This window comes from Quercus robur, chromosome 10, assembly GCF_932294415.1.
Source record: "Quercus robur chromosome 10, dhQueRobu3.1, whole genome shotgun sequence".
Classification (NCBI taxonomy): Eukaryota; Viridiplantae; Streptophyta; class Magnoliopsida; order Fagales; family Fagaceae; genus Quercus; species Quercus robur.
This window is the reverse complement of record NC_065543.1, coordinates 40,735,593-40,747,563: the sequence shown is the minus strand read 5'-3', so window position 1 is coordinate 40,747,563 and position 11,971 is coordinate 40,735,593. Positions and strand designations below refer to the sequence as shown.

The 11,971-nt window shown below is 31.3% G+C and overlaps 1 protein-coding gene across 1 annotated transcript; it reads left to right on the top strand.

Moving 5' to 3' along the window:
* Positions 1-8,858: 8,858 nt before the first annotated feature.
* LOC126702485 (myb-related protein 306) lies at positions 8,859-10,738 on the top strand. The gene is made up of 3 exons (XM_050401188.1): positions 8,859-9,146; positions 9,437-9,566; positions 9,816-10,738. The coding sequence occupies exons 1-3, from the start codon at positions 9,014-9,016 to the stop codon at positions 10,522-10,524; spliced, it is 972 nt and encodes a 323-aa protein (XP_050257145.1). The 5' UTR covers positions 8,859-9,013; the 3' UTR covers positions 10,525-10,738.
* The last annotated feature ends 1,233 nt before the right edge of the window (positions 10,739-11,971 follow it).

Here is an 11,971-nt window from a genome sequence, read left to right as displayed (position 1 = left end):
GTCAAGGGGGACTCAGTCAACAACAACAACGCCTTTGCATCTATCAAAACTACATTGAATCCAAATCAAATCAAATCAACTAAATAAAACTACATTGAATCATTTGTCGGCAGTGGGACCCAACAGTTCCCACGTGTCTACCCTTCACATTTTCTAGGTGTGAACGCCCAAAAAAACTCTCTTACCTACATTATCATCTTCACCTTCACCTAGTTTATCTGAATGTAAACAGTGCCAATGACCCCCCCCCCCCCCCCCCCCCCCAAAATATAAACAACCTTACTTTTAAATTCCTATTGCGTCATGATTGTGACACCTGGCACCAAACAAAAGACAAATCCTACCGAAAAAGTCCATATGTAGAAAAGTTGCATTCACACTATTTTTATATATAAATTATAATAAGTTGATACAGATTTTATTGTTGAGGCTGTCATTAATGTTATTTTTTTTATTATTAATTTATAATCTATAATTTATTGTGAAAATATAATAGACAAAAGTCGTTTTTGGGATAAAGAAGTCCATGCTCGAGTGGTGGGCTCCTAATAAGCCCAATCATGGCAGACTTGATCCGTTTGCTTGATGTGAGTATACTTTAAGAAAGTGGCTGGGTGTGGGTTGCGTGGCAAATTCTTATTTGTTCCTTTTGTTCTCCTGAAAGTTCTACATAAATGTAAATTCCACGTTGGCTTGATTTCTAACCATACACCAGTCCTGTAATGCCACATGTATGGATAACATGGCGCTTGTGGGCCCAAATTTTATGTGGGATAACAATAGCTCGAAATCGGGAGGCTTAATTAATTACAAAGATCAAAGTGTATAATAGTATTTTTTTTTAGAGAGGTTACAATTGCACCACTTGCACACTTACTATGTTGACAACAGGGCTTCTCAAGTTAGGAAGGAAGTGTTGCATCTTTAATTGTTCATTGAAAATTGTAGTTCAAGACCTAAATAGAAAATGAATGGAAACAAGAAAGAAACTTAACAATGTGTTATAATCAAAACAACAAATGTAAGTTTGTGACATTGGTAGTTTAAGAAACATTTTTCAGTTTTTAAACAACATTATATGTATTTTTACACACTTTTTCACTAATATGTATTTCTAAAAAATACAAACAACATTATTAGAATAATGTTACCAAATAGCCCATTAAACAATTATATTGTGTTATTAGCTCTGTTGACTTTGTTGGATTATAATTCTGATAATTAAAATTAAATCTAAGAATTTTTTCAAGAAAATTGAGTGAGTTTGGGTAGGTTATATTTTGGTAGCTTAAACTTAAATGTGAGGAAGAAAATGACTTTAAACAAGTAAGAAGGTTTATTTTCTTTTAAAAAATTAACTTATTTGCTTTAAGTCATTTTATATCTCACATTTAAGCAACAAAAAAAAACTGTAGAAAACATAAACTTTGCCAAATATACTCCATCTGTCTCAAATTGTTAGTTCTCTATTTTATTTTAAAATATCTCAAGTGGGCTTCTTTGAAAAGTTAATCAATGAATTTTCTTCTTTACTCTTTGCTTTAATTCAATACCCTTCATTCACTAGAGTTTAACTTTTAATTTTAAAATTTAAATTAAAAGAGATGGTTTTGAAAATTTGTACCTTTTATTTAAAAATACAATTCATTAAATGGTATTACCTAAAAAATTTAAATTTTCTAAAAATGATCAATAATATGGGATGAATGACTATTTACTAAACTACAAAGGCCAACAAATTAGGATTTTTTAGAGTCCAAGAGTGACCTTAGTTTGGAGTTTCTAAAACCCTATCTATTAGTTTTAATATGAGTGAATTAATTAAATTCTATCATGTGATATATATATATATATATATATATATGGATAAGAATCCTGTGATAAACATTTAAATAATTTAAATGATGTCAATCGTGTGATTGACATAATTTTGTTATTTGTTTAAATTATTAATATCATGGCAAAAGTTAATCGATTCATTTCAAGATATATAGATAGGATTTTAAGATTCTCTACTATTTGCTAACAGTTAACACTATAGACTCTATAGTGAAGTTATTATTAGATGTGGTTATAATACAATAACCTTTTCTTTTCTTTTATTTTTCTTTTTCTTTTTTGTTGATACGATGTTTCCAAACATTATTATCATAGAATTAAAGCTATCAAAACCCCTAAGTGACATTTCGTGTGTATTTGAATATCGCTTATTTTACTAAAAACTAAAAACTTATTACTGAAAACAATAAAAAAAATCATTTTTGAGTTATTGTTCACTGTTGAAAACATTATAGCTTTGCCTTAATGCATTGTTCATGTCCTATGAATACTGTAAGAGACGCTGGTAAAAAAAAAAAAAAAAAAAGCAAAAATGCAGACGTGCCGTGATCCAAACCGAGCTTTCTACTACAATTTTTTTTTTTTTTTAATCTTTTTGACATGTGATATTTATGCTATAATATATGAAACAAAAAGTTTTCTTGGTTGGAAATGGAAGTGTGTTTTGTATAATTTGCCTAGCTCCCAATTATGTCTCCTCAACCCCCACTAGTACTACATATCTACAAGTCAACAATGTGAAATGCAATTGAAATTGAAGAAGAAAACAGGAGGAAGATCGGCCATGCCTGTAAATACATAGATAAAAACAAATTCCATAAACAAATCATGTACCTACTTACCTGTGACCTCTACTTCCTTTTTGAATAGTTTGAACATGAAATCGCAACGCTTGTAAGCCAAGATAAGCCTCGTTTGTTTTCATGTTTGTTATCAAACATTAATGAACGTAGACTGAAAATTACATGAAGTACTGGAATTTGTAATTTTGATGGGTCCACATCGGCTTCCCCGGCCAATAAATACTTGGACTTTAGAGTAAGAAATAGTCGTAAGAGTTTAATTGAGTCAGAACAAGAAGTCTCTATCTTCTTCCTTCTAAAGATAAGTAGTACTTAGATCCATTATCATTAATCGAATACCATCAACAAAGACAATTAAATGTCGACATACGTGTAACAATACAGAGACTCAACATAGTTAGCATCATACTACGATTTGTGTATTTCTTATCACTTTTTGACTTTCTTACAACCTTCTAATGCAGCATTCAAGCATATATCGCATGTATATGTTGTCCTAATAAATCAATTGCACATGAAGGAAGGTACTACTACTAAGCATTGTCTTAATTAAGGTTGTTAAAACCGGGATCTTAATTAGGATCGTGGTGGTTACGTTTATTCATTTTCAACAAATTAAAATTAATGTTATGTTTCTTGTCTAAAAAAAATAGTGTTAGGGATATAACAAAAGGATTGTTTAATGTATTGTTTGAAAAGTCGAAGAAGCCGACAACCATGGACGGAGCCATGATTGGACTTGGGGGGGGGGGGGGGGGGGGGGGGCAATGGCCCCAACAAATTCTTATTAGTTCACATTTGAGCTCACCACTTACATTATCAGCAATTTGTAAAAAAGTTTGTCGTTCAAACATTTTCCTCATTTTAAAGACCATTAAAAAATAATTATAAGTCTAAAATCTAAAAAAGAAATATACAAGCCCGAAAAGATTTGTACAAAAACAAAAATTATCAATAGTAAAAAAAAAAAAAATAATAACAAATTAAGCCTAGTCAACCAATTTTACCCAAAACAAACAATTTGGCCCTTTAAAAAATTTTAAACATCTAGCAGCTAAGCGACTAAGTAGCAACAAAATCGAAGGTCGAAGTTACTGCACACAACCAACAACAAAGCCGCCCCCCCTAATTCTAAGTTCTGGCTCCGTCCCTACAACAACTAATCATGATAATGAATGGGAAATTTTTGAATCCTACCTCAATTGTAAACTAAAGCATGTGGAATGAAAATGATACACTTGTTGAAATTGCTTATGAATCACTCGTAATTGAGGAAAGAGTTTTATCAATTGTACATGGAGGAAGGTACTACTACTAAGCATCGTCTTAATTAAGGTTGTCAAAATTAGGATCCTACATAGGATCGTGGGAGGTAGGTGGGATCGTACATCGTAGGATTAGATTGTGGATCGTAAGATCCTACATTATTTAAGAAAAAAAAAACATATTGGTATGTTAAATAATTACATAAATTATACATTCATTCATAAAAAATAAAAATAAAAAAAAATAAAAAAAACCAAAAATGTGCATCCATTTGATGTTATTACCATATATCATTACATCCATTTGTAAGTATCATTTAAAGAGACCAAAAATCTCAAAACGTGACATTGTATTGCGTATTGGGATGTTATTTTTTATTTGAGTCTAACTGACATTCTATCTCTCTACATTTGAATAGTAAAACTTGGTCTATTGAGATGTTAATTTTTATTTGGATTCAACTGAGCCTTTTGTCAAGTTAAAAAAGATTACAAAAAACCAAGATCGTTTGGGATCGTCTGAATCGTATGATCCTATCAATCCTAAACAATCGCAAAGATCCTTGAAAGATCCGGATTGTTTTGAGCATGTGAGATCGTAAAATCATAGGATCGTAGGATCCAAATCAAAATTTTGACAACCTTGGTCTTAATACATATAATATGTTTATAGTTTACTACTTTCTGGTGCAAGCCCTATTGTTTTTAACCGTGCTTATTCTTTTATATGAAAACATAGTAACTATACAATTGGTCAGTAAGCAAACATTCAAGCATTACTTGAACTCAATTGAGCACATCTCTTGATAAGTATGTGGTGCAAAACTCCTACCCACAGAGTGGTGCAAAGAGGGTATCCAAAAAGGTACTAGTGAAGGCATCTCATGGGTAATTTGACTTGGTTACTTATTTAAGTTTTCTTAGTGGAAGACAAGTTTATTCATTATCAAATAAATAATGTTATTTTATTTGGCAATCAAGGAATAGGCAGTGCATGTATAAGGGATTTAGTGGTGTAGTTTTGGTGTGCGTCATGAGAGAAATAAAATTGTGTCTAGTGTAAGAGTTAGATGACAAGACTCTGTGTATTACTGTGAGCCATTTAGGGTATCTTGGAGATTTAGGTTAATTTCTGTTTTTGGAAGATAAGACTTTGTTTTTGTGTGTTAGTGTGAGAATACCTTTGTATATACGGTTTTGGGTTGGTTTGTATTTGTGAGATTTGGTTAAAAGTGGTTATTAATCAAATCATTAAAAGTGGGTTTGATTAGCATTTCTTGTAGATGTAGGCATTGAGCTAACTAAAACATGTTAAATATTGTTGTTTTGTTATGTTTTTATTTTTTTGTTTATGCGAATTTACTTCCAAAAAAGAATGAATTATCCTAGTAGTATGCTCGAGTACTGAATAATTTTTCTCCTTATTCTCCCAAAAGGAAAATAAGAATAAATAAATGAAATGAGAATCACAAGTCCCATTTTTTTTGTCTGGTATACTAATAAAATATAAGGCTAAAAATCGGTACAACATTGCAAATTAAATCATTTTGCTTCATGTTAGCATCACTTGAATAATCAATTCAAAGAAAAAAATTAGTTGTATATAATAATCAATGAGATGAACGTCAATTTATTAAAAATTATTGAATATTTGGAATCCATTCATGGGGAAGGAAACCACAGGATTTGGAATCAAACTTGAGTGACTCCTATCAATCATTCTTAATGACACACAAGAAACTCCCACCAATCATGAACATATAGGAATTCATTGTGACACAAAAAATATAAAAAATATGTGTGTGTAGAAATGTATTGAATTCTTTATTTCTAAACATTATTTTGTAGTAATTTAATGTTCATGTTTAGTTACCCTTATTTTCTATTGTCGGAAACAAATGGTTCAAGAAAAAAGAAAAAAAAAAACTCGAGTAATTAGCTCTTGAACAATATTACTCTTGAACAAATAAATTTTGTTGTGCTTGAATAAAAAATTTAGGATTCAAACTCAGTCGATCTACATCGTTGTAAAACAACTCGTGTCTTGACCTAAATATTAAGAGATACTATAAGTTTAATTCTATCCTATCTAAAAATAAAAAATGAGTATAGAAAATTTTGGAATGGTTCAATCTCTTTCACTCGTACCATATATATTATATAATCTGTGAGTTCCACATATATAAGTAAGAAAATAGTGTCATAAAATTGTACTGAGATACCTTGTTTCCCACTAGGCACAATACGTTTCTCACACTATCATTTATTCTGTGTTTTTTTCTTGACATAGCTCTCTCTCTCTCTCTCATACGTATAAATTTCTCGCTGTAGATCGTCCAATTGTCTGCACATCAGTGCATCACACATAAAAATCCAAATTAGTTATACGTCATCGTATCACATGTCAGTCAAAAATTAGCAGTGTCAAAGTTCTCTGTATATGTACTATTAATCTTCTAGAACTCGAGATGCTATCTACTCTGCTCTCAGTCCTTTTCATTATGATGTAACCAAGAACCAATCGCAGCTATGTTTGATTCCATTTCTTTTTCCCTTTCATTTGTTAGTTTTCAGGATAATTCTTTGTTTAGTTAGGGTCCGGTTAGGTGATTTGGGAGCTTAAAAAGACCATTTTTAAAATCTAAAATATAATTTTGCAACATTAATTTCTCATAATTTGTTTTTATTTTTTTATAAATACTTATTTTAAACTTAAAATACAAGTTTGTATCGGCCTATACAACACACTTAATTTGAATAACATTAAAAATATTTCAAGTCATGTTTTAAAATCTAATATTAGAGTAATGGTACGGCCATCATATATTTAATTACAACAATTTTAGAATAAACTCTAAGTGTTAGATTATTATTGGTGGATAAAAAACTGATACGAGTGATAAGCCCAAATTAAAATCAATAATAATTTCACACTTAAGATTTATCATGAAATTAATAACTGTGACATTTTTTAAAATAAGATATATAAACCATGTCTTTCTCAAAAAAAGATATATAAACCATGACACGTTTTGATAATTCAATCGTACTTTTAAGAACCAAAGAATATTCCACTCCATCATCAAGAAAAATCTTGCAAAAGTGATTTTTATATATCTTAGTATTAATTATCCATAAAAATTAGCTTCCTTTTTCTTCTAATTAATTCACATGCATGCGTAATTAAAAGGATTTCAAACTTTCTCTTAAAAAAAAAAAAAAAAAATCAGATTGTGATGTAACAAGGAGTTTGTTTGGAATCCACTTATTTTGTTGAAACTTTTTACTGAAAGTACTTAGATAAAGGTAAAAGTTAATTGAAATAGTATAGTGAAACCCATAAATAGTACCAAAAAGTGAAATGGAACCCATAAATAGTAATAAAAATAAGCTAAATAGTAAAATAAGTTGACAAAATTAATCTTGCCAAATGGACATGAGATCTGTCAAGAATAAATACTGCTTGACTCTTTGTTGTTTGGTGATGGAGCCACATGTAGACTATTTTATTGTGATGTCCCTCCCCCTTTCCTAATTTCTTTTAAAATTATGTATTTTTACTGTGATAAAGTCAAGTATTTGTTTGTAGACCTTTAAAAACATACCACTTGGTCTTAGGGGTGTACAGTCGGATTTGATGGGTTGAGGGAAAAAATTTTAATGAAGCTATAATTAGTGGGTTGGAAAAATTCTTGTGGTTGAAAATTTGGGCAGTTTTAATTCAGCAAATTAGGTGGGTAAATTTTAGTTATGTCTTATATACTACTTCATAATTTATTTTATCATTTACTAATAAATTTAAAAAATATTTCTTCTAAATCCTATAAACTTACTGGAGGACTTGCACAAAAATATAAACCATTAAAGGAAATCATAAAAAGTGCTCACTTTCTTATAGATCAAAGTACACAAGTTTTATGGTATGAATTTTCTAACTTCTTCTCAAATAAATAAATATATATATATAATAAAATAAAATAAAAAACAGTTTTTAAGAATATCCATGCTACGATGTATACTTACGAATATATTGAAAAAGTATCACATTCTCCATATTAACATATGTAAATCATGAAACTCATTAATAAAAAAATTAAATTTGATATGAGATATAGACTAACAAGATAATATATATAAAAGGATATACGTTAATAAAATCAAAATAATAATGACCTAAAATTTGTTATTAGGCACGCAGTTTTGTGATATTCATTCTTTTTCTCTTAAGGTTAACCATGATCCTCCCCAAAAAGAATTCGGACTCCATCACTGATGACTGACCAAAACAAATTAAATGATAGTTTTATATGGTAAAAATTATAATAGTTTAAGTTTTAGCATTTTCTATAACCATGGGAAAAAAATTAAATATTTTTTTTTTGAATTAACACAGTCAATAATTTAGAAAGACAAGATTAATTTTGACACATAATCCTAGAACCAGAACAATAATACAAATGGAATAGTTTTTATTCATCATATTTATGAGAAGTTAAAAAGGCCACAGCAACATTTTGCACACTTCACGAGGATTGAAGTTCAAATCCATGAAAACAACTTCATTCTCTTTAACCAAAAAAAAAAAAGAAAACAACTTCATTTGTGTAAAAAATGCCAAGGATTTTGCTAGAAAAGCTAGCCGCTTCCCCACTTCATATTAATACATATCCGATTAAGAAGAGAACAGTAAATTAGGGTTCTTTCCTTTTTTTCCTTTTTTTTTTTCGGTGCCGCCACTGCATCGATATTCAACGCTACACGGTTTAGACAGAGAGAAAGAGAGTGTGTGTTGGCATAGCTGACTTTTTACAAGCAATGAGTAAATGCCCTTTGCTGTCCATTTTGACTCTTGTTGCAAACCCTTTTACCTCTCTTTGTTGGTCAGCGTGTAATAAACAGTTTTTTAGCCTCCTCTCTCTCTCTCTCTCTCGCGCGCTCTCTATATATATTCAGTATTAGGTATGCCCTTTAGAAAAGGCACACTCTACCTTGGACTCCTGTCTATACATCTCTTATTAGAAAGAAAGGAGACCTTATAGAGATCACAAGGAAGACTATTTGTTGAGGAATCTTTGAAAACTTTGAGTGAGAGAGAAAGAGAGAGAGATGGGAAGGCCACCTTGCTGTGACAAAGTTGGAGTGAAGAAAGGTCCGTGGACTCCAGAGGAAGACATAATATTGGTCTCTTACATTCAAGAACATGGTCCAGGAAATTGGAGATCAGTTCCCACCAATACAGGTAAAATTAATTACTTTTTTCTCTCTATTTAAAGTTTCTTCTTCTGGGATAGTAAATTTTACCCCGTTTTCTATGCTTTTTGTTTGCTTTTGGGTTGGTTTGATCATTAAAGTTAAGTAATTAATTCCCGTGTACCTTCCTTACTGTCCTCTTTGTCGCTTTTTTTTCTTTCTTTTTCTTGGTAGTAAATTGTAATATATTGAAGAGTTTTTAGTTTCTTTCTATGGTAGAATTGGTTTTACTCACTGGTTTGTATTCTTTACTCACTGGTTTTACTCACTGGTTTTCAGGTTTGCTCAGATGCAGTAAGAGCTGCAGACTTAGATGGACTAATTACCTCAGGCCTGGTATTAAGCGTGGTAACTTCACTGATCATGAGGAGAAGATGATAGTCCACCTCCAAGCTCTTTTGGGTAATAGGTAAAAAATCTCTCTCTCCCTAGCTGAGGTGAAGTGGAAATTCATGGTTTCCAAAATTTTCGGTTATGATTTTCATTTGTTAGGTTTCCAAATCCCAACAGGAAGATTCCTTCATTGTTAATTTTTTTAATGAAAAGTAATGATTTTAGATGTGCTTTTTTAAGTTGCTTAATTATTTTTGTGGGAGTGAAAGTGAGATATTTTATTTCCATATGTTGATGTGAATTTTTTTTTTATAAATTGTTGCAGATGGGCAGCCATAGCATCCTATCTTCCACAGAGAACAGACAATGATATAAAAAATTATTGGAACACCCATTTAAAAAAGAAACTCAGCAAGCTTAATTCTGGTCCTGATGGCCAAAAACAAGATGGGTTCTTATCCTCACAGCCGAAGGGTCAGTGGGAGAGAAGGCTCCAGACAGATATCCATATGGCTAAGCAAGCTCTATGTGAGGCTTTGTCCCTTGACAAACCAACCCAATTGCCTGATTCAAAGCCCTCTAATAATAGCTATCACCCTTTTACCAAACCATATCAAGCATCATCCACATATGCATCAAGTGCTGACAACATAGCTCGATTGCTCGAGAACTGGAAGAAAAATTCATCACCAAAATCAGCTCAGACAAACTCAGAAACCACTCAGAATTCCTCAAACAACAACCTTGGGGCAACTGGTTCCAGTTCTAGTGAAGGGGCACAAAGTGCCACAACACCAGATCAAGCTTTTGACTCACTGTTGAGCTTCAATTCTTCCACCTCTGAATCTGTGTCGGTGGATGAGACAGCGAATTTGACACCAGAAACCAGCCTCTTCCAAGATGAAAGCAAGTCAAATATGGAGACTCAAGTCCCTCTCCAATTGATAGAGAAGTGGTTGTTTGATGATGGCACAACTCAGGGGCAAGATGACCTAATTAACATGCCACTAGAGGACAATGCAGTGTTTTTCTAAAATGAAGTCCAGCTGCCTAGGTTTTTAGGGGTTTCCCCTTTGTTTTTTGTGGTTTAGGTCTTTAAGCTTTTGTATAACTCCTTTCTAGCCCAAGCAGAAAGATAACAATCCCTCACTGGAGGAAGTAAAACTGTAAATTAATAAGTTCATCTATATTATACGCTATGTGTACTGGAAAATAGTAATAAACCTCTTCTTGTCTTCTTAGAGCTAAGCTGATAACTGTACTTTGTGCTCCTGTTTTTTGGTATATCTAAAGAATATTGAAAATTACTAGGGTTTGATTTCAGAATCATAGAATCCAAAACATTAGGATATTATTGCGGTTATTGTCTTATTGATCATGTAGTCATCATTTTCATGATGATACCATTACTTCCTCTGTGCCCCGTGTGAATCAAATTTAGAACGGGCCCCAGTTTGTTAATGCATATTAATGAACGAGGTTAACAAACCAGGCTTATCTAGAGACCCCTTTTTTTTATTCAGCAAAAAATAAAAATAATAATCTAGAAGATTTTTTAAGATGCTGATTAAGGATTAGGATTTCATTCAGAGTGGGCCCCAGTTTGTTAATGCATATTAATGAATGAGGTTAACAAACCAGGCTTATCTATCTTCCAGAATATTGCACTGTTGGTGAAAGATTTTTCAGGGGGGTGTATTTTCCTTTATCTTTATTAGTCACTATACATGATTTTATAAAGGAGTGATAAATCTCATGAGAGATAATTAATAGAATTACACCAATGGGAAAAATTAGGTGCTATAATTGGGTCCCAATACTTATTAAAGGATGTTTATTTATGGGTGTTTCTAGTGATGTTGTAGGCACAAGGAGAGAGTCTAGTACGTAGGGTTGTAAATGAACCAAGTCAATCATGAATAATTCAGGCTCGGCTCGATAAAAAGCTTGTTCATGTTTGTTTGTTTATAAATAAGCCAAGTTTGAGCCTTAGTTTTAGGCTCGTTTAATAAACAAGCCTAACCTAAGCAAAAAAATTTGTTCACGAACAAGCTCATGAGCTATTAGGCTTGATACACAACAATTCAAGCATAAACTCATTTATAAGTTTATATGTGTTAGCTAAATATTAATTACACATATCTTAATAATAACATGGCCAACATGAGATCACTACCTATATTACCTTAATTTTTTCATTTCCTTTAAACTGATCAATAACCACTTTAGACTATAATTACATTTAAAAATAAATAAATAATTAAGTAGGTCACATATGATCATTCTCTATCAATCATTTAAAGTAAAGTTATGAACATGTTAGTATTTTCTCATTCATAATAATTACAAATAAGTATTTTTCTAGTCCTTCACCATCTAACGTGAATGTAAAAATTGTATTTTGAACAATTGTTGAAATTGTAGACAATGAATGATGAATGAATTAATTTAATTATGTAAATTATTAATTTGAATAATAGC

Bases quoted from the DNA above. Each gene is read 5' to 3' on its own strand.
- LOC126702485 (XM_050401188.1), top strand. From the start codon at position 9,014: ATGGGAAGGCCACCTTGCTGTGACAAAGTTGGAGTGAAGAAAGGTCCG. The intron at 9,147-9,436 runs GTAAAATTAATT...ACTGGTTTTCAG, and splicing joins ATCAGTTCCCACCAATACAG to GTTTGCTCAGATGCAGTAAG. The intron at 9,567-9,815 runs GTAAAAAATCTC...AAATTGTTGCAG, and splicing joins CAAGCTCTTTTGGGTAATAG to ATGGGCAGCCATAGCATCCT.